This window comes from Neovison vison, chromosome 12 (genome assembly GCF_020171115.1).
Source record: "Neovison vison isolate M4711 chromosome 12, ASM_NN_V1, whole genome shotgun sequence".
Classification (NCBI taxonomy): Eukaryota; Metazoa; Chordata; class Mammalia; order Carnivora; family Mustelidae; genus Neogale; species Neogale vison.
The window spans coordinates 89,898,734-89,925,572 of NC_058102.1; the positions used below are offsets into that span (position 1 = coordinate 89,898,734).

Sequence of the window (26,839 nt, forward strand, 5' to 3'; positions counted from 1 at the left end):
ACCAGGTTCAGCCTCTAGTTCTAAACTCTCTCAAATCTTAACCTGTGGAATGGACTTCAATGAGTGTAGGTCAGACAGGGAGTTCAACGGGTATAGGTCAGACAGGGAGTTCAACGGGTGTAGGTCAGACAGGGAGGCCACCATGAAGCAAATCCTACTCACAGCCGCCTCAGTTGGTCAAGCCCAGAGAAAGCACCGTTCATATCTTCAATAGTCCAGGAAATTTCATTGTTCTTCAGATCCCTAATTATAAGAAGAAATGTTACTAAACTCGTACCAGGTACTTCACAAAAGATACAAGCATCTCCTTAGAGGAATGCTCAGAAAGCCAAGATCACCACCCAGGTGGCACATAATTCGTCATAAATTCCTCATAATCCCCCATATCATCTCCACCCTTTTCAAAACAATAGAAAACACTTTCTCTCTCCCAACACTAAGTTTTTGCTCAAAATCAGGAGAGTTGATTCTGTCCTATTAATTCCTCTATCAAGATGACTAAATTCTGAAAGACCTGAACAGTCTGAAAAATACATTAAACTTTAAAACCACTGATCCAACCACACAAGTAGGAGTTAGCCAAAGCACACAGCATGTCTTCCAATTATGTAATGCTTCAAATAGTGCACAGAGCAAAAGTTTCTGACCGTGCAAAAACCAAAAGCCCATTGCACAACAATAAAATGAACATTTCAGAGATTTTTCAAAGGTCAATTAATCCAACTCTCTCTTCTTCCTCTTAGGACAGTGTTCAAGCCTGAATATAACTGGTATACCAAACAGGCATCTTCCTTTGCTCCCCTTGTATATCTTTTTGTTCTGGGTAATTTCTAATCTGCATTTTTATAAAAATCGGTGGATTTATAAAAATATCAGTGGATTTTAGAAAAATCAGTGGATTTAAAATCATTTCTTTTTGAGCAGTTACCAACTTCCTGGAGATCTGAGAAGGTTAAGTGTAATCACCAAACCAATCTGATCGTTGTCCTTTTTAATCTCTCTAAGAAACACATATGGATGAAATGGACTGATTTTAATCCAACTGATCTGGGAAAGATTAAGACACTACTTCTGAAGCTGTACATATTTCCTTCACAACAAAGGAAATCTGCTTGGAGAAAAGTGGGCACATTTAGGAACCAATTAGGTTCATGCACGGAGAGTAAAATGTGTAACTTACAAAGTCTTTAGACTGGAAAGCCCCCGGAAGGCACAATCAGCAATATAGCTGACTTTGTTATTCCCAATGTGCAGTGTATTTAGTAAGCTTAAGCCCAGGAAGCTTGAATCATCCAACCTCGATAAGTGATTGAAAGTGAGGTCCCTGTTAAAAAAAAAAAAAAAAAAAAAAAAGAATAAATAGTAGCCTTTATTCTCCAGTTCAACACAATGATTTGTTTTCAAACGACAGGTAATCTATGTAACCCCAATAATCCTTATTTTAACACTCTGCCGTCTTAATAATACTTAGGTAAACATTATTTGTAATCCTACTGGTTAAAAAAAATGCTCTTTATTTGAAAATAAACAAACCATCACTGATTTAGCCCATGTGGCCTCGAACTCAAACAGCACAGTTGGCTTCAACTTATCACAACAAAAATATGACTAGGTTGCATGTGAACAAAGCTGTCACCTTGGAAACTTTGTTATGAAAATTTCACAGATCAGTGGTAAGAAGCTCATGCTCCAGCAGGATCCCTGCTCTCGGACCTGAGGAGAATAAAAGGCAACTCACAGCTCGCTGAGTTTCTGGCAGAACTCCCAGGCATCAGGGCTGATCCTGCTGATGGCATTTTGGCGGAGATGAAGTTCCTGCAGCATCAGCAAGCCGTAAAGCCAGCCTTTGGTGATCTCTGTTAGGTTGTTATGGTCCAGCTGCCTACATTTACAAGAAGAATCAAAAGCAGGATCACAAGCTCATTATCTAGTCTCTGCAAAGGAGACCTAGGATTACAACCTATTACATATTCCCATTGTTACGAGATGTTTAGCTTTTGTTGTATAAAGACATCAGCAAAAGATACCATGGGCTTATAAATTCCCAGTCATGTTACCTGAAACAAAACTGAGTATTAAACTAAAAGACTGTAAATTATGAGATTTTTAACATAGGACTTCAAACAAAGCTACGGCATATTCACTGAGCACTCCAACGATTGTACTATCAAAGCAGGAACTGTGATAAGCACACTTACAAGATTTCCATGTTGCTCAGCCCCCAAAAAGCGCCATCCATAAGTTTTGTTACTCCATTTCTTTGCATTTTCAGAGACTTTAGAGCACTGAGTCCTTGGAATGTGAGCCCATCTACGTTTTTAATCTTGTTGCGGTTCAGTTCACTGCATTGGACAGAACAGTTAAATAGTTTATATGACAAAATTCTGGGGGTAGTAATAAAATATGACATTATCACAATACAGTTAAACCAGCAAGTGTTAAATTACATAGAAAGTTTTAAATTTCTAAACATTTTTATTGAGAAGAATTCTGATTTATTAGCAGGGAGTGAAATTCCTCCTGAAATGTGTGATGTATTTTTGGAAAAATGAAGTATTTTGGAAAAATGAAACTAGACTACACTTTAATTTCTTTAAAATGCTTATCTACTCAGTGTATTTGTTTTTTTAAACTATCTAGAGTTAGTATACTGAACATTATGTTAAAACATAAGATCTATTCAGGGGCAGGGCCGCCAAGCTTATTCTGCTTACAAAAGTTGGTTACTCGCTCTTTCAAAATTCTTTTTTCTGTTTAATGCTTTCTCTTCAAGGCAGTCATTTTCAACCTTGGTTGCGCACTGGGATCACCTGGAGAGCTTTAAAAATTACCAAAGCCTGGATCATACTCCCAGAGGTTCTAATATAATTGGTCTAGGGTGTGGCCTGGACATTGGGATTTTTAAAAGCTCCCCAGTGCCTATAATGTGCAGCCAAGGTTGAAAACAACTATATTGTAGGAGCCTGTTCACAGATCATTCCACCACTATTAACGAGCAGCTCTTTGCAGCCACTTAAGCTATCAGAGCCTCCTGGAGTTGTCAGTATTATTTTCATAAACCACAGCTGTTGGGAGCTGCCATGATTTCGCCAGGGCCACAATGATCCCTTTGTATGGACACTGTTCAATGATGACACTGTTCATTCTTTCAGTAACAATCTAACCTGCCCTGTCAGGCAGGAGTTTGCACTACGCAGCTGCAAAGGCTCTTTCTTTTTTTTTTTTTCCAATTTATTTATTTTCAGAAAAACAGTATTCATTATTTTTTCACCACACCCAGTGCTCCATGCAAGCCGTGCCCTCTATAATACCCACCACCTGGTACCCCAACCTCCCACCCCCTTTTTCAGAGTCCATAGTCTCTCATGGTTCACCTCCCCTTCCAATTTACCCAAATTCCCTACTCCTCTCTAATGCCCCTTGTCCTCCATGCTATTTGTTATGCTCCACAAATAACGAAGGCTCTTTCTGATTCAGAAATTCAGCCACTCCAGTTCTCAATGGAAAGAGAGCCACATTCTTGCTTTGAAACTCCTCTTTGGTCACGTTGTGGATTTTAGGCAACAGACACCAAGGGCTTAGAGGAGGTGAAGAAACACCATCTAAGAGAACATCTTACTTACAGGTGTTGTAGCTGGGGCAGTTTAAACATCTTGGGCGGGATAGCTGAGAGCCGGTTCCTGTTCAGCTTCAACACCAGAAGTGTGTTGGCCAGACTGTCAAAATACCCAGGTTCCATTGAAGTGACTCGGTTGCTACTGAGATACCTGTTAAAAAGTTTGAAGATGAGCTTCTCCTTCTGGCTCTTTGGAAAGTTAAAACACATAAATTCCCTGTAATCTCCAGAGAACCTAACCATCATTTGTATCAATGGACACTTAAAAATTAAGTCTTTAGGTCTTTGTGGACCAACGCGGACTATGATTCACACATACTGCTAGGGAAGGAATGACTGGAATATTTGAAGGGTATAAAAATTTATTTCAGATACTTATCCAATTTTTATAAAAGTCATTTATTAATGAAACAAAGAGTGGCTTAATTTTCTAAAGAAGCACTTTTAACTCCACATAGTTTTTCTAACAAAGGATGTCTAATTTTTTTATAATCGGAATGTATAACAACAAAATAAAGACCATGGGTTTGTAGCAAATTACACGTCAAGAAGAAAGTTAAAAGTTACACTGCTGATACACCAGCAGTTTAAAAACAAAGGCAGACTTCATTATATTTTAAAGTTGATTTTTTTATTATTATGACATGGTATTGTCATCATAGGTGAATATCTTTGTTAAAGAAAACTTGACTTACAGATATTTGAGTTGTAGGGATGGAAGGGGAGTTTTAAGCTCTGAAATATTATTGTTGCTCAGGTCCAAAGTTTCAAGGGATTGAAATTGTTTCAGATGTTCAGGTAATATTTCAACAATTCTGTTTCCAGCTCTGGAATGTAAAGATAGCACAGATGACAGGGTTAGTAATACAACAATCTGAAAGGTGTAAAATAATTTATATTCCTCATTTGTTCTTCAAAATATGGAAAACTGATTGTTTTAAACGGTACTTTTAAAAGTTAAACAGCAATTCTTATGTCACTTTAATTTTACCTTAAATAGTAAATCATAATATTCAAATGTATGAAAAACATTCCTATATAAATCTGGGTGTGTTTAACAGCTATGGTTACCCAAATGCTAAGCACTTAAAAGTTATCTGATTTTTACATTTTTTTTTGTTACCAGTCCTTCCTTAGCATTTTATTAAATGGTATATAAAAAGACTAACACTGAGTTGGCATTCCAGGAACTGATGTGGTCTTTGTCTATTCTTTTTTTTTTTTTAAAGATTTATTTATTTGACAGATAGAGATCACAAGCAGGCAGAGAGAGAGAGAGGAGGAAGCAGGCTCCCCGCCGAGCAGAGAGCCTGATGCTGGGCTCAATCGCAGGACCCTGAGATCACAACCTAAGCCGAAGGCAGAGGCTTTAACCCTCTGAGCCACCCAGGTGCCTCCTCTGTCTATTCTTTTCCTTGATTCCTAATGTATTTCTAATTCTTCTCCTGGAGATTATGCACACAACAGGTACTAATGAATTTAAAATACTCATCAGATTGGGATTGTTTTTTAAGCCATGCTAGAGAACTTTTTCTTTAAGAAACAGCAGGTTTCAAGGTATTGCCTTAGTCTTCAAAACCAGAGGATACGCTCCAGGGCTTTGAATATTATAAAAGTATTACATAAAAGCACACCAGTCTAAATAATCTCTAGTTAATTAGATTAATAAGGTTTGACATTAACAGTCTTAAACACCAGACCACGACGACCAATATGGTAGCCACAGGTAGTACTCTAAATTAAAGGTTGAAATTCAGTTCCTTAATCACAGGAGCCCCATTTCAGCACCCACCAGCACACATGTGCTTGGTGGCTGTCAAGTGGGTCAGTGCACATACAGATCATTTCATCACTGAAAGTTCCCTTGGTGAGCCCTATACTAGACCGCAAATGAAAAAAAAACAAAACAAAAAGGGGGCAAGTCAAATCTCTTAAAAGGTCATCAATACAACAGCTTTCAAGGGGAAACTCAACATTAAATGACAATCTTGCTAGAAAACAGGAATCAAATTGATGTGCAAGCCATCTTATTTGTCACATTAGATCAGGGAGCCTGGACTTTTTAGAGCATCATTTGGCAGGGGAAAACAACATGTCAACGTAGGAAGGCCAGGACGAAAACAGAGTCCACTTACAAAGAAGGTCTCTCTATAATCCACAGAACAATCAAACAATGTGGAGGCTCTAGGCAGAACTCTATACGTGATATGTCACATGCTGCTGTTTTTATACATAGTCTAAGAGTAAGCCTCATTTAATGAGAGAACTTAGGAAATATATCTCATGTGTGTCTCTTTCTACCAATAACGTATTTCTTTTTTTTTAAAGATTTTATTTATTTATTTGACAGACAGAGATCACAAGCAGGCAGACAGGCAGGCAGAGAGAGAGAGAGGGAAGCAGGCTCCCTGCAGAGCAGAGAGCCCAATGCGGGACTCGATCCCAGGACCCTGAGATCATGACCTGAGCCGAAGGCAGTGGCTTAACCCACTGAGCCACCCAGGCGCCCCCAATAATGTATTTCTATAGTGCTCTGAGAATTTATTAAGCTCTTTTGCATTATTACAGCACACAGGCCTCTCACCATTTCAGAAGGTCTCTGAGTTAAGAGTCCCTCATGCATATTTTTCACAAAATCTTATGCTGCATTCTGACACAGCGCTTTCACACTCCTGGTCTTTTCTGTCATTCTCTGAGGTCCTCTGAAGTAAGGAGATAGGTCTCTGCCCCTCTGTTTTGGACTGTTTATGAAACCTAAGAACGTGGAGAACATCTTAAATGTCAAGCTGAGGCTAAGAATTGTTCATATATTATGCCTTTTGGCATTTAATCACAGTAACATTCCCCCATAGAGGTATTACAGACAACTGTAAAATTAGGAAACTAGGGTTTTTGACCCATGAGGTCATATTGGCCCAAAGCAATTGCTGAAGGTTAGTTTCATAGAATATAATGTCAAATATATTTGGCAGTTAAGTTCTTATGTGGAGATGCACACTCCCAACCCCGCCCAGAAAGGGCCACAACTTCCCACTGTTGCAGAAATGCTGAACTTCTGGGGTGCCTGGGTGGCTCAGTGGGTTAAAGCCTCTGCCTTCGGCTCAGGTCATGATCTCAGGGTCCTGGGATCAAGCCCCGCATCGGAATCTCTGCTCAGCGGGGAGCCTGCTTCCCTTCCTCTCTCTCTACCTGCCTCTATGCCTACTTGTGATCTCTCAAATAAATAAAATCTTAAAAAAAAAAAAATAAAGAAATGCTGAACTTCTGGTTTCAAACTAATGTGGGACTCAACACTCCCTCATAGAGCCATAACCATGCCAACACTAAGGATGCCCTGGAAACAGGGTCTCCCCAGTCTTGCTTGTACCCCAGGGAGAAAACCAAGGGGTGTGCACATATTTGCCACGCACCAGAGTAGAAGACCAAATATGTGCCAATGTCAGGTGCTGATTTCCCCGTAAGAAAGAACAGTTAAGGGAGAAATCAGGTTGGACTTTTTCTATTTAAACTACAATAACCTAACAAAACTTCTCAAAATACTGTCAAAACCCTCTGTATGTTACTTTTAAGGACTGCAGGGAATCATGTCTTTTGATCCAGGTCATCTGGGAATCTAACTATGTTCTCATGTAATCCTATACAAGGTAACAGGCATAGGTGATGCGTATCTTAAGAGCTGAATTTGTCTGTGATTATAGTAAGGTTAAAAAAAAAAAAAAAGGTTTAACAGTCCTATTTACAAGTAACAAATATCAAGCCCCTTAGTCTCCCATAAAGTCTTACAGACTTTGTTTAGAGTCAAGTCAGCCATGACCTCTGATTTTGACCATTTCCCACATCTGGATTTGCCAGTGTATAAACTCCTTGATCTAGTTGTGAGGTACAGGGTAATGCAAGCGAGACAATTAGTCAATTTCTAGATCCCGGAGATGGATTTAGTCCAAGAGACAAGCCACAGGGCCTTAGGGTCAGGGTGTGTGGGTTAAACAAAACCACACTTTAGGGAACAAAAATGTTCTCTTAAACACATAACCCAAATGTTTGCATTACCAGGATGTCCTCCCACAAACAGCAAAGTAACCCTGAAATGCTCCCCTCTCTCCATTGCCCTCCCCTGTCCCTAGTCACCACGTCCCATCACACTCGGCATCTGGTTTTGGCTCCCAGGCTGTCTGAGGCTAGTAGAGCCACACTTAACATTTAACAACACAAAGAAAACGCTCAGCTATAGATTTTTGCAATAAATGGAACAAACTGTTTTTTTGTGGGAGGGAGAGGGAGACCCACAGGTGTCTATCATGTTGGTCAAATAAGGCCACGAGTTAGATAACAGGCCATACAATCTTCGGTTTATATGTTCGTTTGTTTATTAAGTAATTATGAACAAGGTATTAAAACTGCCAATTACTTGAGTGACGAATAAAATTTTCCTTGCAGTTAAAGTATGCTCCAGCCAAAGCCAGCAATTTCCTGAACTGCACACTTCCTAAATTGCAGTGTGAAAGTGCTCTGTTGCAGACGGAGAGTGCACAGTGCTCTCTTTGTCAGCCCTGCTTCCTCGCACAAAAATCCCTTACAACTGCCAGGATAATAGTCCCTGTATCACAGAATTTTAACTCTGTTCTAATGGAACTGAATTAAATCCAAATACCAGTTTCATATTAGCTCTCAGAGACTGACAAATAACCACGTGATATGTACCAGTTTAAACAAAACACACTTTCTCTGTATCATGCAAGAGTTTCTAAAAACGGAGACAACTCCATTAAAAACTACATTGAAAGATCTTTTAAATCACCTAAACCCTCAAAATAAACATAATTCTAATAGAGTTGGTCACAAATAGCTTCTTCTAAAAGATAAAGATTCAATTCAACTCCAGCTTTTTCTCCAAATATGGATAAATGCCAAAACCGATGAACACACTGAAAGCACGGTGGTTAATTAATATTTTTGGCAGGATGTGCAATGCTTTAACAAAACAAACAAACAAACTGAGTGAATACTTTTCCCCATGACTTGACGTGGAAGTACCATCTTTCCATTGTTCAAAAATCACAATATGTAAGTCCTATAAGTATTGGAAGGCATCGCAACGTTGTGCAAATCCAACCCAAAAGGACAGCGAACGTTTCGGTCATCTGTGTATGTTGACAGTACAAGGTGTTCCATGGTCAAATCCTCGCCAAGGTCAAGGATAATTAGTCCCTTGTGGACACACACAGACCTGGGGGCTTGGTCTGTCAGAGCACAGACGGTTCCCTCAGGCATTTGAGAGGCCACAGGAAAAAACAGGAGTCCCAGGTAGTTTCCCTCAGCCTCAGCTTCTTGGGCCCAACTACAAGGTTTCACTATGTTGCTAATTTCCCCTTCTGTAACTCACTTGGCCAAATACCTTTAAAATGCAGAGCCAAACATAGCCTGCCATTTTCTTATGGTGAGGTTTGCTCTGAGAATGAAGATCTACCAAGGAATAAGATGGATACGGTCCCTGAACCCATGTACTTTACCTTCTAGCGGGGGGTAGAGGCAGACAGATGGAAGGAGTCACCACCGTGACAACCACTGTGATAAGATGGCCATGGAGAAGAAAGAACTGCCTCCTAGACAGGAGTGGCAGTGGTCAGCAAAACGTCCCACGGCAAGAAGGCTAGCGTTCCAAGCAGAAGCAAGTGTGAGGAAGGGAAGTCTTCCCACAAGGAAGCCTTCTGGCTGGGGTAGAGAGTTCATGGGTGAAGACTAGGGAGATAGGAAGTCCAGGAGTGAGGTAGCCAGGAGGAGAGGAATGTAGGTCAAGTGGGACCCTATACACCTCAGAGGCAATGGGCCTTTATCTCAAGATCAGCTGGGGGAGGAGGACAGGGGATTTCAGAATGGGGTGACTATATCACACAAAAGTATGCTCTAGCAGTAGTGGGTAGAAACACTGGTAGGGGAAACACAGGCATGACCAGGTGCAGGAACACCGGGAGGTGCAGAGGACCAAGACAGTATGTTGGGATAACAATGACCTTCTGCCTAGCGATCCACTTTGGGGGTGAAGTAGTACTCTGCATCTGGTTCCCCAGAGCACAGACTGTGCTTTTCTCCCCCACTGACATAAAGGCTCAGGTTTCCAGCTCTGGAACCTCTGGACACTGGAACCCAGTTTGGCACCACTAGAGTTCCCATCCACTCTCCATTACCACTTCTGTGTGTGCTGCTGACAGGGAAGGCCTTCTAAAGCATGGGGTGTGGACTGGGATCCCAGCTGGCTCAGGTGTGAGATGCTCCTGACCATTTTAATGTCTATTGTCACTAGGAAAATGGACAAGTGTGTTATTCCCATAGATAAGACTGTGTTTAGTTCTGATCCTCTGAACGCCTGCACTGAATGTAAACCCAGACTAAATTATAACAGCAAAATAGAAGTTATGAGGTTAGTGACATGATCACTTGGTAAGATGATTGGTTTTACTTCCTGACTCACTGCTATCTCCACAAAGCATAAGAGTCTCAAAAGAATTTCATGGACTCTTAAGTGCATAAAAACGGTGTCAGTTTATTTCCAGAGTCTAAAAGGAGAGTGGAATATTCTTTGTGAGGAACTAGAATATCAGGTTTTTTCATACTGGAATTCCTGCACCAATGACACTGCAACTTCTTGATGAATAAGAAATACCTGTCAATAGTTTCAATGGTCTCCTACCTATTACAGATGATAAAGGCAGCTTAAGGCTTTGCCACTGTGATATGTGAAGAAAGATGTGCCATCTTAGGCATATTAAGAGGTTATGTGTGAGTGGCACTGACCATTTAGTGAAAATGTGGGCAGCAAAGCTTACTTTGAAACCATTTTTTGTACGTTGCAATGCCCTCCCTTCTTAGAATGTATCACTAACCGCACCCCTTGAGTCCAATTCAGTTAGTGTAGGTAACAAATGACTGAAGTTGTAGTCATTCTACAGAGAAGGCATATTAACTGTACTGACTGAGGCAGTCAGCCCAGCCCCAAGGAAATACTGATTTCTATATATAACTTGCAAGCAACCACTTCAGCACCCATTTATAAAAGAATTACAAGTTGTTAAAGAAAACACTACATTTTGCAAATACATTAAAGGTTACTTATATTTCCAACAATAACCTTTGTCCCCCAACAAAATGCTTCCTTGAAAACCACCTTGTCTGGAATAGCTAGCACCCCATAATATTAGGCTTCTTTTAAGAGAGAGACTTGGCAAGCAAAAGAACCTCTCCCATGGAGATAAAAATAAACTCTCTTTGCTCCTCTTTTTTTCTAAAAAAGATAATTAAGAAGTTTCATTAAAAGAACACATGTTCAGACTGGTCCCCTGGTACTGTGGTATCAAAGAATAAAGTCAAGTGAGGAAACTTTTGCAAGGAGAAAGATTCTTGATTAAGAACTAACAATACTAAACAGCAAATGGGGCACTGTAAGGAGCAGAGAGTCCATTCTGTCAGCTAGAAGCCAGGTCAACATAGACTATAACTGTCTTTTGGATCAAGAACATGAATAAAGATGGCCATAATACTTTAATACGAACATCCTACAGTGACCAGGGCCCTATTTACGGACCAGTTATAATACAGGTTAAAAATGAAAAAAGAAATAGGGGTCAAAAACCCATTTTCATCACAAAGAAAACAACCCTTTTGGATTCCCAAGCGTGAATTCAGTTTAGTTCTTTATGGAAAGAGAAATTTAAGAGTGAACAACTTAAAATTTAAGATGCCAAAGAGACAGACTGAACAAGTATTTTAATCTGAAATAATTTAATTATGTACAATAAAAATTAATTCTAATTTAGTCAAATATTTTTTTTTAAATATTTTCTTTATTTGACAGACAGGGAGCACGTGCAAGGGGAGCAGCAGGCAGAGGGGGAAGGAGAAGCAGGCTACCCACTGAGCAGGGAACCTGATATGGGGCTTGATCCCAGGACCTTGGGATCATGACCGGAGCCAAAGGCAGACGCTTAACCAACTCAGCCACCCAGGTGCCCAAATTTAGTAAACTTTAGAAGTTTTCCCTTTCTCTTTGAGGCAGAGGCTTTCTAAACATTTTTTCATATGCCAGACCATTGTCACAGTTCAGCTGTGAGTTTGCATTTCCCACCTGGCTTGTGATTTGCTTGTGAACAGAGAGACTAATTCATCTCTGATCCCCTAGAACTCGGGGTTCAGTCAATGGGTTTGAAACCACAAGTGACCAGTGCTTCATCCAGAAATTCTAGATCAAACTTTAGATTGGCTGGTAAGGATTTATCTGAAGTGTGGTTCAAAATGCATATGTACATCAGAAAATGGGATGACCATTACAGCTGCCAGCCAAAAAAAAAAAAGCAAAACTGCCATTTTGTTGAAGCAGCAATTCCAATCATAGTTCCCTAGCAAGGGGATTTTGATTCTCTTCTTGGTTGTATTTTGATTTACTAGACTTTGTGGACCTTGATTTTCTCACCTGTCAAGCAGGAGGACAAGAAAGCAATGATCTCAGGCATGCCTAAGGAGCTGTGATTCTGGATTTGGATGACAAGCCCTGCAGAAGATCAGATTTGCTAGAAAGGCTTCAGACAAACATTATATAGAAAATGGAGCCGCTTGCAGAACCTGGCCTCGCTTTGCGGGGGGGACCTCTTTTGGGAGTCCCACTGCCTGGCTGCCCATCTTCACCCTTGGTTTACTCCCTCATTTTCCTGGGGCATATCCTCCACTAGCTTTCCAAGTAACCATGAACAGAGGTGCTCTCCTCAGCCCCCATGTTTCAAAATGTCTTTATAGGATTGACAGTTGAGTGCATACAGAATTTCAAAGTCATTCTCCCCTAGGATTTTGAAGACACTGTTTTACCCTATCCAAAGCATTCATGGAAGTACTGACAGAAGAGCCAGAAGCCATTCTGATTCTCTATCTCCATGCTTCTCAAACGTGGGCAGACATCAGAGCCAGAGGACAGGGGTTTCTTACAGCAGGTTAGATAGAACCTGAGAATCTGCATTTCTACCAAGTTCCTGGGTGATACAGGTGTCACTGGCAACACACGAGGAGAACCACCGTCAACCCCCACAGGTCACCTGTGTTGTTTTATGCCTCAGAGCTTCACTTTACTCCTGATATTCTGAGACTGCCCAGTATTATCTCCAGTGGTAGGCCTGGTTTCAACTGCTTGCACTCAGTAGGGTCTTTCAAACTAGAAACGTGTATTTCTTAGTTCTGGGATATTTTTTTGTTTGTCTGATCATTTCCTCCCTTCTACTTCCACATACATCTCTGTGGCATTCCAGTAAGGTCGGGAATAGATTTCTGCCTGATTTTCCTATTTTCTCATTTTTTCCTCTCCCATTTTCCATCCCTTTGTCTTTCCGTTCTTCTTTTGGATAAAGTTTTCGACTTTCTTTCAACACTTCTGTTAACCTTTTAAAGAGTCTGTTATATTTTTAACGTTCAAAAGTTCGTCCTTATTTTCTCAATATTCCTTATTATTATTACTAATGATTTACCATTCTTTACTTGCTTTGTGGCTATCACATCTCTTTTTTTCTGCACGTATTAGGTTTTCCAGAGGTTCCCTTTTCCTTCCACTGTCTCTGGTTCTCTTTTCCCATTTATTTCAGACACTGATCTTATTTATTTATTTAATTTTAGAGATGGGGAGAAGAAGGGTGGGGGGACACAGAGGGAGAGAGAGAGAATCTTAAGCAGGCTCCACACCCAGCAAGGAGCCTGACATGGGGCTTGATCCCCTGACCCTGAGATCTTGACCCGAGTTGAAATCAAGAGTCAGATGCTTAACTGACTGAGCCACCCAGACACTCCATAGACACTTGATCTTATTTGAAATGTCTACACAAGTCTGGCAATCACTGGGCTAACCATTCATATTTAATAAAAAGCACTCAAAAGTTTACTGAAGACTGTGTGCAGAATAGACTTGCTGACTGGTGAGTGCCACCATGGTGGCAGAGAGGGGATCTATTTCATGATGGGATCTCCACATGTCTTATTACTCTGATCTTCCAGTCTCTAGTTCAGTGGGTCCAAGCATGATTGCTAATATCTAGGAAGGCTCACAGGTAAATAAGTTGGGGCAAGGAAGTGTCATCCTCAGTGTTTAGATAAGATTTAATTTCCCTGATTGCAGAATATGCTATCCTCAATCCTCATCCCTTCCTTGCCCAGCTTGGCTTGTGTCCCAAATTCTAGAGACTTTCAACTCTCCAGAGGGTAACTTCTAATCTTCTGCTAATGTCAATCACTAGGCTTTGAGTTCTGGAGGATGAGTATGGAGGAGAAAGTTGGAGGTCTCATTGCTTGTTATAAAAGAGTTTTAACTTTTCCCTCAATTTCAGTCCTACCTTGTACCCTTATAGGCTTTGAATTTCTGAACTCAGAATGGTTCCACTGAAAACAAAACAAAACAACCAAGTTGCTGCTTTTGGGATCCACTCCATTTTCTCTCTTTTAAGTCAGTTATAATTTGTTCATCTGCTTGCAAAATTTTTATGACATTTCTTATTTGGACTGTCTTCTTGCCTATTTTATCTTTGTTCCTCTCTGTGTATATTTTTTTAGACCTTAATTCCATTTTAAGGGAGTTTTAAGAAAGAGCAGAGTTAAATGAATATATTCAGCCCACTAGGCTTAATAGGAAGTCTTCAACAGAAATCCAATCAATGAATAAAACGGTTTTTCTCTAAAAAGCAAAATAAACCACAAAACCTTCCCTCAAAAGAGCTACTGTAATTTTTTTTACCCCAAAATTCACCCAACTTAGCTTTGTATATTTTAATGAAAAATTAGCCTATACAAAGGATTTTCATTCAAGATGATAGTACAAACCAGAAAACACATCATTATTCTGAACCTCAAATTAATAAACAGTTCTCATGCAGATTAATTCTGTATGAACACACCAGGTTAAATTAATGTTATTTTATTTTCTGATATGGTTCACAGACCAACGGACTAAGAACATCACATTTAACCAAGTATTTAAATTGTTCTTGTGAAAAAGACATGGATAATGTGGTGATGATGATCAGACAGGCAAGTGGTAAGCTTACATCCCTTATCTTTATCTTTATCCAGAGTGACATGAATCTTTAAAGGAAGTTGTTAGGATACAAAATCAATGTACAGAAATCTGATACATTATTATATACTAATAATGAAACAGCAAAAAGAGAAATTAAGAAAATAATCCCATTTACAATTGTACCAGAAATAATAAAATACTTAGGAATAAATTAACCAAAGAATTGAAAGAACTATACTCTGAAAACCATAAAACACTGATGAAAGGGGCACTTGGGTGGCTCAGTGGGTTAAGCCTCTGCCTTCAGCTCAGGTCATGATCTCAGGGTCCTGGGATCAAGCCCCGCATCGGGATCTCTGCTCAGCGGGGAGCCTGTTTCCCCCTCTCTCTCTGCCTGCCTACTTGTGATCTCTCTCTCTCTCTCTGTCAAATAAGTAAATAAAAGCTTAAAAAAAAACTGATGAAAGAAACTGAAGACAACACAAAGACATGGAAAGATATTCTGTATTCTTGAACTGGAGAAACAAATATTGTTAAAATATCTATACTACTGAAAGGAATCTAGAAGTTTAATATTATCCCTATTAAAATACCAACAGCATTTTCCACAGAACTAGAGCAAACAATCCTAAAATTTGTATGGAACCACAAGGACCCTGTAGCCAAATCAATCTTAAAAAAAGAAAACAAAACTAGAGGTATCACAATGCCAGAGTTCAAGATATCCTACAAGCTATAATCATCAAAACAGTATGGTACTGTCCCTAAAAGAGACACAAGGAATAAATACCAATTATATGGTCTATTAATCACAAAAAAGGAGGTAAGTATAAGCAACAGGAAAAAGTCTCTTCAACAAATGGTGTTGGGAAAACTGGACAGATAACATGCAAAAGAATGAAACTGGACCACTTTCCTTACCATACACAAAAATAAATTCAAGATGGATTAAAGATCTAAATGTGAGACCTGAAACCATAAAAATCCTAGAAGAGAACATAGGCAGTAATTTTTCTGACACCTGACACCAGCCATAGCAACATTTTCTAGATAGGTCTCCTGAGACAATGGAAGCAGCAACAAACATAAGCTATTGGAACTACATCAAAATAAAAGGCTTCTGCACAAGGGAGGAAAAAATCAACACAACTAAAAGACAACCTACTGAATGGGAAAAGGTATTTGCAAACAACATTATCTGATAAAGGATTAGTATCCAAGATATATTAATAACTTAGATAACTCAACATCCAAAAACCAAAAGATCCAATTTAAAAATGGGGAGAAGAGCATCTTGGTTCTATCAAGATGCCCTTCAACGGATGAATGGATTAAGAAAGATGTGGTCCATATACACTATGGAGTATTATGCCTCCATCAGAAAGGATGAATACCCAACTTTTGTAGCAACATGGACGGGACTGGAAGAGATTATGCTGAGTGAAATAAGTCAAGCAGAGAGAGTCAATTATCATATGGTTTCACTTATTTGTGGAGCATAACAAATAGCATGGAGGACAAGGGGCGTTAGAGAGGAGAAGGGAATTTGGGTAAATTGGAAGGGGAGGTGAACCATGAAGACTATGGACTCTGAAAAACAATCTGAGGGGTTTGAAGTGGCGGGGGGGTGGGAGGTTGGGGTACCAGGTGGTGGGTATTATAGAGGGCACGGCTTGCATGGAGCACTGGGTGTGGTGAAAAAATAATGAATAATGTTTTTCTGAAAATAAATAAATTGGAAAAAAAAATGGGCAGAAGACATGAACAGGCATTTCTCAAAAGACGACGTCCAGATGGCTAACAGGCAAACGAAAAAATGCTCAACATCACTCATCATCAGGGAAATGTGAATCAAAACTACAATGAGACAGCATCTCACACCTGTGAGAATGGTTATAATTCAGAAACATAAGAAACAACAAGTGTTGGTAAGGATGTAGAGAAAAAGGAAACCTTGTGCACTACTGGGAATGCACACTGGTGCAGCCACTGTGGAAAATAGTGTGGTGGTGCCTCAAAAAGTTAAAAATAGAGCTATCCTACAATCCAGTAATTAATTATACTACTGGATATTTATCCAAAGAATATGAAAACGCTAATTCAAAGGGATACATGTACCCCTATATTTATTGCAGTATTATTTACAATAGCCAATTATGGAAGCAGCCCAAGTGTCCATCGAGAGATGGATAAAGAGATGATATACACACACAGACATACATACACTCAGTGGAATATTACTCAGGCATAAAAAAGAAATTTTGCCATTTGCAATGACACGGATGGAGCTAGAGTATAAAATGCTAAGGGAAATGAGTCAGTTAGAGCAGGACAAATACCGTAACTTAACTCATATGTGGAATTTAAGAAACAAAACAAATGAGCAAAGGAAAAAGAGAGAGACAAACCAAGAAACAGACTCTTAACTACAGAGAACAAACTGATGCCTACCAGAGGGGCGATGGGTGGGGGATGGGTAAATAAATGATGGGGATAAAAAGTACACTTATCTTGATGTGCACTGGGTAATATGGAACTGTTGAATCACTAAACTGTACACCTGAAAGTAATATAACACTATTATGCTGGAATTAAAAATTTTTTAAAAACAGGAAGCTGCTAGTGGCTGTGACTGGGTCAGACTGTGGCCCTTGTGAGGTCAACATCTGTACGAGCAAGGACAGTGGTGGGAATAATCAAGTACAAATGTCACAGAACTACACATATAGTGCATCTATTAGATGAATCAGCATCCCAAACCTTTCAACGTACTCAAATGATGGTCTAGAAGCAACCAGAGAAATAAGCTGGGATAAGGCAGTGTTTTGAATTTTTAATCAATCATTTTAAAAAGGCCTATGTGAAAGCAATTCCTATGAAAATGACAGTAGACTGGGGAGCTTGGCTTGATAGGAGCCAATAATTATTAGCTTGATAGGAGCCAATAATACAACATGGTCCTTAAAGGCTAACATAATTTGAAGCGTCATTTATATCCATATATTTTTTTTTTTTACTTTAAATTCAATGTAGTTAACAGATAGTGTATTATTAGTTTCAGGGGCAGAATTCAGTGACGCATCAGATGCAAGTAATACCCGCTCTTCATTTTATCAACTGTCCTCCTTAATGCCCATCACCCAGTTACCCCATCCTTCCACCTCCTCCTGTCCATCAACCCTCAGTTTATTCTTTATCACTGAGAGTCCTTTATGGTTTGCCTCTCTGTATTTTATCTAATTTTATTTTTCCTTCTCTTGCCCCCATTCATCTGTTTTTGTCTCTTAAATTCCCCATATGAGTGAAATCGTATGGTATTTGTCTTTCTCGGACAGACTTATTTAGCTTAGCCTATCTTGTTTGGGTGCCATATTTTACACTGTCATGCCAGATGAAGTGTATATGGGAGGACTTTAAGAGTCTAGACCTACACTGTGCATGTGTAGCTACTTAAATTTAAATGAAATAAAATTAAAAATGGAATTCTTCAGTACACTAGCCCCATTTCAAGTGTTCAATATCCATGTGTCTAGTAACTACCACAGCCAACAGCACAGATCTAGAACATCCCCATCACCGCTGAAAGTGACACTGCAAAGCTCTGGTCTAGATGTGTATCACACAGGAAAGGGTAATTGGGATTTGAGCCAGGAAAAAGAGAAGGCTTTAAGAAAACCTTGAATTTTAAGACTTATAGGTATTAAATTGCAGAAAATATAACAAAGTTATTCTTTCCAACACACAGAACTGACACAATAGGTTAAGGTAAGGGAAGAGTACAGCTTAACAAAAAGTCCCGGTTATTAGGACTATTCACAATGGAACAGTGTGTCACCAAGAAGTAAGCTTTTGTTCCTGAAAAGGCTCAAAGGGAGGCTCGATAAATTCTTCTTTCCAGAAATCTCTCCATAGGGAGAGATGTCTCTTCCCATTCTAAGTTACCAGGATTGCAAGCAGATACACAAAACCAACAAAAAAAATTGGTTTTGACCAGTTACGCAATCTACTAAACCATTGCTAATTCCTCTCACCCTTTAGTCAATACATAAATGGGGATGATGGTGAGGAAGTGAAAGCAAAAAAGACAGGAGGAGAACAAGAGAAAGAGGGATTTATACAATTGACTACATTTCCTGATTTTGTAAACATCCATTCATCTTTAAAAAGTACTGCCTCTATTCCTAGGCCAGTGTCTTGTGCAGGATTACACGGCAATTAGTGATTAACTTCAAAAAGCATCTTTTTTTTTTTTCCCTAAAAAATAAATGCTCGTTTTGGTTCTATTCCAATGTTCGTTTTAAAACTGCTCATGCACAGTAGAACTGACAGTCCAAGAATGCACACCATGTTCATCCTGTGCTGTAGGGTACTTGCAGCGTGAATATTACCTCGGTATTTCATTTTGCCTTCAACCTCGTTCTAGCGACTGCTCTATCTGCCAGCTAAAGCTTCATAGGGAGGAAGGGAGACTGTCAGGCAGGTGATTTTAGAAAGGAAGTGCTTATACTTATAATTGCCTTTCCTTTCATGTTTTGAATTTAGCACTTAAGTGACTTTCAGCCAAGGAAAAAAGTGGTGGTACTGGTTAGCAGCCCGTTTCATTGTTTTGGTCTCTCTACCCAACTAGAGCCCCGAGCCTCTCATCTGTGGAAGATGGCAGAGATACTAAAATGAGGACGAGAAGGAGGCAAAGGAACTAGGCTGGGAGAGAGACATGTTGACTCTTGCCACCCCTATCATGAAAAAGCAACTGGCTGTAACGTTACTGTTTTGTCTATCTTGGCAGCACAAGTTTGGCTCAGCACAGAAACGTCGCTGGCAGAAGCTGCACTTGATACTTCAAAGCAGCAGTCAAAATGGCTAGCATGACATTGAAGGGAGAGATGAGAAAATGGTGCAGGTTCAGGATAGACGCTGGTCATACAGGAGAATTTCTGGCAAGCTATGCTGGAAGGTCAAGTTCAAAACCATTTTATGGGCTCCGAGAACGGCCACTGAACAAAGTCGTCCACTGGTTCATGACGTCATATCTAAGAATGTTGTTACCTTGGAAAAAGTAAGTTTTAGTCCTGAAAATGATTTTTAAGTGTATATGGAGGGGCACAAACAGAAAGGTTAACTGAATAGTTTTTTCTACCGTTAACTATATATAATATTAACTGGGTCTGGGCTCTTCATTGAGTCATTCATTCAATAACCATGCATACCTCCCAGGTGCCAGACATGGAGCTACATGCTAGGGTTATGAAAACACATGGGGATGAAAACACACACGCTCTCAGCTTTTAGGAAATTTCATTCTGGTGGGGGAAAGGGACGTGAAAGAATCTCAGATACACAACTGATACAGATGTCACCATGTGTATGATAATAATGTGGACTCTAAGGGAGGGTGATAGGAAAACAGCGCTGGGCAAGGGTGAGTACTGTAGGCCGAGAGAAAAGTCAGCAACGGGGCCTGACACAGAACAAGCTAGCACACTGCTAGAAGGGAGAAAGGGGCCTAGAGGAAACCCACTGGAAAAGAGGACTCAGATCATCCAGACCACTGGAGGTCTTGGGATGGATTCTACTCTTGACCTAAGAGCTGTGGAAAATTCCTCAAGAGCTGAAAGCACCACAGCAGGATTACAAATTTATGTTTCAAATCTAGATTGAGAGTTCGAACACCCAGCAAACTTGTATTATGGGGACTGGTTTATGATTAATTGTGAAGATAAACACAGAGGGTAGAGAATACATCTCTGTGTACAGTAAACTCTTATGTGCAAATCACGTACAAACACTTTAAAATCCAATAAAAGAATACAACTTATCGTATTACGATGTTTATGTATTTATTTTGTAGGACTTGAGCTTTATGAGCTAATTCCCATTAAACACCATAACGTCTGGTTTGTTTATCCTGGTGAAGGCTGCAGCCCTCTGATGCAATGTCCTTTAAATACAAAAGACACTAGTCCATTCGTCCACATCAGTGGGGCATACATTTGGGGGATGCACTTTTCAGTTAAGGGGCTCAAATTCGATGGGCTCACCTACACCCACAAATGGGTGAAGATGGGATTTACCATCTTAATCAGAACAAAGCTCCCTGATTCCCCAGAAACTTAAATTCTAATGTTGACCAAAGCTTCTCCCCACTTCCCTAATTAATATGATGCAATGGCAACCTCCTTTCAAAAGCTGACTTACATAGGTTTGGTTTAAAAACAAATAAACAACTATTTGAACTTTACCACATAGTTACAAAATTACTTATCTACATCATCACTTGAAAACATAACACTTTGCCTTCCCTGTATAAAGCTGTCTCTGAGCTGTGAACTATTAAAATATCAATATGTTTTTAAAAAATCACAAAGTAAGTCTGATGAATTATTTAAATAAACTCGGTGCGATACAACCAAGCAATAGTCTCTCAAATCACTGTCTCCCGGTTTTTTTATTAGGCTGATTTTTGAAATGTTCAATGAAAAATGCGTGCTTATGGATGAAGTTTCCACCTAATATGGTGCTGGGGTCAATACATCGATAAAAGAATACTGCAGATCTGATTTCTGATCACTCGCCCAACCCCATCCTTTTCATTCATACATACATCATACATACATAATACATACATCATACATATATCATACATACAAGTCAACACTTATATGACACCCGCCCTATGGTCAGTTTCCTTTTGTGGGGACAAAGAAAGATATGGATGGCCCTAACATACAGCAAGGCTCAGAGTTGGGATAGTTTTAAGGATGGCTGGATAGCAGGTAATTGGCAAGTCATAATTGTTTATGATTTTTTTAAAAAGCACATTATTTATCTTCATGGCCTTTGATTTTGAAAATGAACATGGTTTAATGACTACCTGAAAACAAGGAGAGAAGATGATTTTGTGCATCAACAAAATGTAGTCATTTCATTCCTCTGCTTAGGAAATACGTCACTCGGTCCCCCAAACCTTTAAAACAGCTAAGTGCATTGCTAACCAATGCATCGCGTGTCTTTTCCTTCTCTAGACCTCACACACCCTTGCCCTCCGCACACACGGAAGCTGCAGCGCTCTTCTGCACTGGCCCAGCTGGGCATCTCCCCATCATCCAGGGCATCATCCTATGGGGAGCATGTCTGTACTGTCGATCTTCCCTTTGTTCATTATTCAAAGTCTCCTGAGGGCAGAGGCCAAGTTCTCTTTTCCTTTGTTCCCCAGTACTTAACACATAGTAGGTGGTGTTGCTGGGCACCCAGAACAGCTCAAAATCTTCCTTATAGGCGCACAAGCCCTTGGGCTAGAAATGTTGCTCCGTTATTATTATAACTGAGTGTTTACCAGCTCTTTGAACTACTTGAAGAGAGCAAAAGTTTTCCAGAAAACCTAGTCCAGATGCAAAGTTCTTTCTTTGTCCCTCACCGGCTGCTGCCAGGATAAGGTTTCTAACTCCTGCTGTCCTTCTCAGATCCAACTGTTGTGGCTCACACTTTTCAGAGTCCTCACCTTTGCTTTAAGCCATTCGATTCTGTACTGGAACTACCTGAGATAGAGGCGCAGACATCTCCCACTGCTCTTACAGATAAAGCAGAGATAATTAAGTCTGCCGGAGGTCAGACAAGACACTAGTGAGAGACAAGATAACAACACGTGTGCCCTGTTCCCAGCTTGGGCCTTCCTCTCATCCACTCAGATATTGAAGGAGAACCTCCTCTGGGCCAAATTCTGGCCTGGGCATCTTAGGGGACTGATAGTTCAGTGAGACCTGAGTTCTACCCTGGAATGCACGAGGGAAAACATCTATCACTAACACACCCTGGAAGATCACTTAAAACACCAGCAAAGTGTTCTTATGTGAACCTATTCTCCTTCCCTCTCCCTCTCTGAGTCCTAGAGGGCCAGTTCTTTCTTCAGTATTGGAACAGATCGATTTTGTATTTTGTTATTATTTTTTGTTTTGAATTTTTAGTTTAGGACCCGATAAAGTAGTTCACATGTGTGCTGGACACAGGGTCTATGAAAAATCTGTATCTCTGAAGACAAAAGTCATCCCTGGTGTATTGAGATACTGAAACTGAAAAAGGCAAATACAAAAGGGGACTTTTATTTCCCACACACTTCCATCTCAAACACACTATAGGGCACGTGTTCCCTGGTGAGAGTGGTGAGCTGAATCCCTTCCCTACTTAAACCACTTCTTTCTTTTACTCATTATTGTTGCTGTTGTTACAATTGATTACTATTATTTACCATGCATGCAGAGCTGAACATAAGTAAAACATAGGTATGCTTTGTTTCCACTGTAAATTTTTAGCCAGTAGCATAGACGAATACACCTGCCTGGATAATGTTAAGTGCATGTGGCTTTCCATAAATATTCCTTAATTGTTATACCTACCACGAGCTATACACCATACACCTGCACTTAGTGCTGGGGAAAATGAGAGTCAGCCACAAGCCCCAAAGTATAGCATGGGAGAAAAACAGAAACAAACTCATTCATTGCCATGTAAGAGTTGGATATAAGAGGCAAGACGGACCTGGAGAGGGTAGGGGAGGCTTAAGGAGATGGCTGCACACAACCCTTACCTCCCCCTTCCCCGATTCAAGTGTCACCATCCTAGCAAGCCCCTCCCTGCATCCCCATTTAAAACTGTCAATCCCTATTCTGCCACACACACTCCTCTGCCTCCTCACCGCCTTCTGACCACATCTTTTACTTGACTTTTTGTACTTCCCCTTCCATGAGAAGGCAGCTCTGTGAGGGCAGGGATTTCATCTGTCTGTTCACTGCTGAATCTCCACCTTAGACCAGTACCCAAGCACATAGAAGGATTTGGTAAATACTCAGAAACCTTTCCCAGTGCCATTAAAGGGCTCTTCTGGTCCTCCTCCCTTTTCCTTGACAGCATGTACCAAGGAACTGAAGTGATCTTTTTTTTAAAAAAAGGATTGTTACTCATTGTTCTTTTACTCCTCACTAGAATAAAAACTTCATAGGAGCAAGTTGTCTGGTTTGTTCACTGCTGTGTCCCCAGCCCTTAAAATGCCCTGCTCATTTATTCAGTGAATTTCACTCAAGGGCATGACCGTCATCATCATGATCACCGCTCATAGTCACTGAGCACTCAGCATCTGTCCAATGGTTTTATCGGCATTATTTTTCCAAATCCTCACAACAACCCTCTAAGGTGGGCATTGTTATAATTCTCATTTTAGAGATAAGGAAACATAAATAGTAACTTGACTAAGATCTCAAACCTAGCAAAGGGAAGAGGCGGCAAATAATTCCATCCACCTTGAGCTTTGCTTCAACGGCTGTTCTACTGCAGTGACACAATGCTGTCATCACTCTTGGGCTCCTGTGGTGGTTCCTCCCTCCTACCCCATGGTGATCTGCCCTTTCTATACCACCCTCAGCCACCACTAGGACATCTTCCACACTAAAGCCAGAAGGACACTGTCAAAGAGCAAAACTGATCACCTTACTCTGTTTTAAATCTCTTCATTGGCTGTCCATTGGTAGAACTCACATTTTGTGCTCCTATCAGCAAAGTGATCAATAGTTAGAATAATCACTCTGGAAGGATGACATTGACATTTTCAGAAAAATTAGAGTCATGAAGATCATGGTGGATATGGGAGAAATGCTCTACCTTTGAAATGAGAAATAATGAGAAAAGGCTTATTTGATTATAACAAACTGGGGTTTATCAGTAGCTCCAGAAATATTTATGCAATATCTAATCAGATGTGGTAAAGTAGATGTGTTAAAATGGACATTCCTGGGCCCCACGCCATCTCATTAATTCAGAATTTCTAGGGATAGGGTCAGGAAATCTACATTTTTGTCAAGTAATCGGGGTACTCCTTTGACATTCAGGGACCTAAAGCTTTTCAATTCTAACATATAGATGAGTACTTACCTATTGGGCGCTATTATAGAAACCATCAGTGTCCAGACTAAGACCTAACCAGCTTTATTTAATGACCAATGAGAACTCTGTTGTTCAACAATAATGTTATAGGGCTCATGGATTCCAACCTGTCCTAACTCAAGTCACAGTTTTCAAAAATGTCCCATGCTTGAGTCGCTCATGCCGCTTCACAGGACGCAGAAACTACCACGTCCGGGAAAATCAACTTACTTATGCCACGGTAATAGTTTTACTATATGTTCATTCCAAACCTTATGCATTTCTTCCCTTAAAATATAGCATCCTGGCTGGCAAGGCTACAAGACAGAGGAAAAAAGGAACAACAAAGCAAAATAAAACCCACAAACCATGTCCTGCCCTTAGCAGGGGCCTGACTTCTGAGATCATGCTAGGTGGGATTCAAAGGAAAGCAAATCTGTTTAGGTCTTTTGCATTCTCACAGATCCCCAAAAAGGGGAGAGATGAGCTCTGTTAATGGGGGAGTTCAATGCTCATCCACCTGGCACCCCAAGACCCTTGTACTTCTCCAGGCTTCACTGACATTATCAGAAGTGGTCTGAACATGATCAGATGTTCATCTCTGGACATTAGGTGCCATTTACTGCTAAAGATGAGCAAGGAGGATGGTTCTCACCAGGTAAACATCCCTGCATCCAGCTGGGAAGGGTCCCCCCACTGCTCATAGCGGCAACAGCATGGAGCACCAACATTAAATCTTCTGCTCAAGATTCCAACTGATTTCTCCTTTCCTTTAACATATTTTCAAAGGATTTAACTTGTGCAAATGACCCCCAAAATCTGCTTCTCTCCACAAAATGTTAAAAAACAAAACAAAACAAAACCCTTGATCAAATAAGTCAAACAGCTCTGAGAGCTGCTTGGAATGACGTGGTATTTAACCATGGTGCCATGGAAATTTTCTAACTTAAGCCATGGTATATAGTTGAACTATTTCTTTTGAAATTTCAGTACCAATTTTTAGCTCTGATGTTTATGTGTTTCTATATAAAAGAAAATGCTCTACCCTATGTAACACAAGACAGAAATTAATGGTGCTTTAGGAACAATGATGGTATATGCAACACCCAAAGACACCTACAGGAGAAAACCATTGTAGAAGAGGCAGAGAAAAACATTTTCAACTATTTCATAGATATGAAGAATGAAGACAATTTTTCACAACCCACATTGAATTAGCAGTCTCATCACACAAATAACCCTCTGCAGATACTACATAATCTCAGTAATTAGTATTAGTCATTACATAAAATGAACAAAATAATCCCTGGTCAGATGCAATGCAACAAATTAAGGAGAAAGAAAAGTGAGATTATTCAAGGTCAGTAAAGATTACTCAGCACTCACTAAAATGAAACAAATGAAAATAGGGAAAACAGTTCAAATTTTGCAAGGTTTCCATCTTTCCAGACTGCATTTCGGTTTTCTAATTATAAATGAAAGGTTGGAAGTATAAAATCACTGGTTATTTATTCCCAATAGAAGTTTCTGGTTTCCTTACAGGTTCTTGGGATTTCAACTCTACACCAAGGCAAAGGGAAGATTGTTTTCTCTACCCCACCCAAAAATCCAAAACTCCACTGTGGACCCTCTCAGCCATGAAGCATGCAATGACTCTCAACTCAAGACTCTCTTGAACATGCTGACAGAATCTGCCAAGACACAGAGTAAGAACAGCAGGGGGAAGCAGCATTCCCTGGGAGTTAGAAAGACCCCATTGGTCAAATGAGAATAGCTAAAGCTGTTTAAGATACTAAAACCAGTATTCCATTTGGACTCTAAATTCTTAAGCAAATGCGAAAGACAAAGAAAACAGGTATTAATGCTAGCATAAAAATGTTTTTGAAATTTAGTGTTTATTTGTCAAATACTGACTTCTTCTTTTTTTTTTTTTTCATTCCTTTCTGTTTCTGATCTTTGGAAAAACCACATCAGTATCAAATGTCACTTAGTTCTTATTCAAACAGAGGGAAGCAGACACAGCGGCTGCACCCGTGACTTAGGTGACCTGGGCCCTCAGTAAAAACCAACCTCTATAAATCACCAGATGTAAGCAATTGGGTAGTGATCACTTTAATTAATTGAACAGCTTTCCTGAAATTTACTGTATAATTTTAACCCTCGCAACACCTTTCTCAGAAGCAACCAACAATGGTGGGCTTTTAACTGGTTTAAGGAAGGAAAATATTTTAACCTCGGTGGCTTAGGTATATTTTTAAATTATTCAAGATTAAGGT

At 39.9% G+C, this 26,839-nt stretch overlaps 1 protein-coding gene across 2 annotated transcripts in view; it reads right to left on the minus strand.

Annotated features, from left to right (window-relative positions):
* Window positions 1–26,839, minus strand: part of LRIG3 (leucine rich repeats and immunoglobulin like domains 3) — a 49,053-nt gene that overhangs the window by 14,953 nt on the left and 7,261 nt on the right. For both annotated transcript variants that reach the window (XM_044229424.1, XM_044229423.1), the window contains 6 exons: window positions 4,312–4,443; window positions 3,624–3,767; window positions 2,199–2,342; window positions 1,739–1,882; window positions 1,181–1,324; window positions 163–243 (listed from right to left, as the gene is read on the minus strand). In XM_044229424.1, the coding sequence (XP_044085359.1) occupies window positions 163–243; window positions 1,181–1,324; window positions 1,739–1,882; window positions 2,199–2,342; window positions 3,624–3,767; window positions 4,312–4,443 (789 nt within the window). The remainder of the gene's footprint in view (window positions 1–162; window positions 244–1,180; window positions 1,325–1,738; window positions 1,883–2,198; window positions 2,343–3,623; window positions 3,768–4,311; window positions 4,444–26,839) is intronic.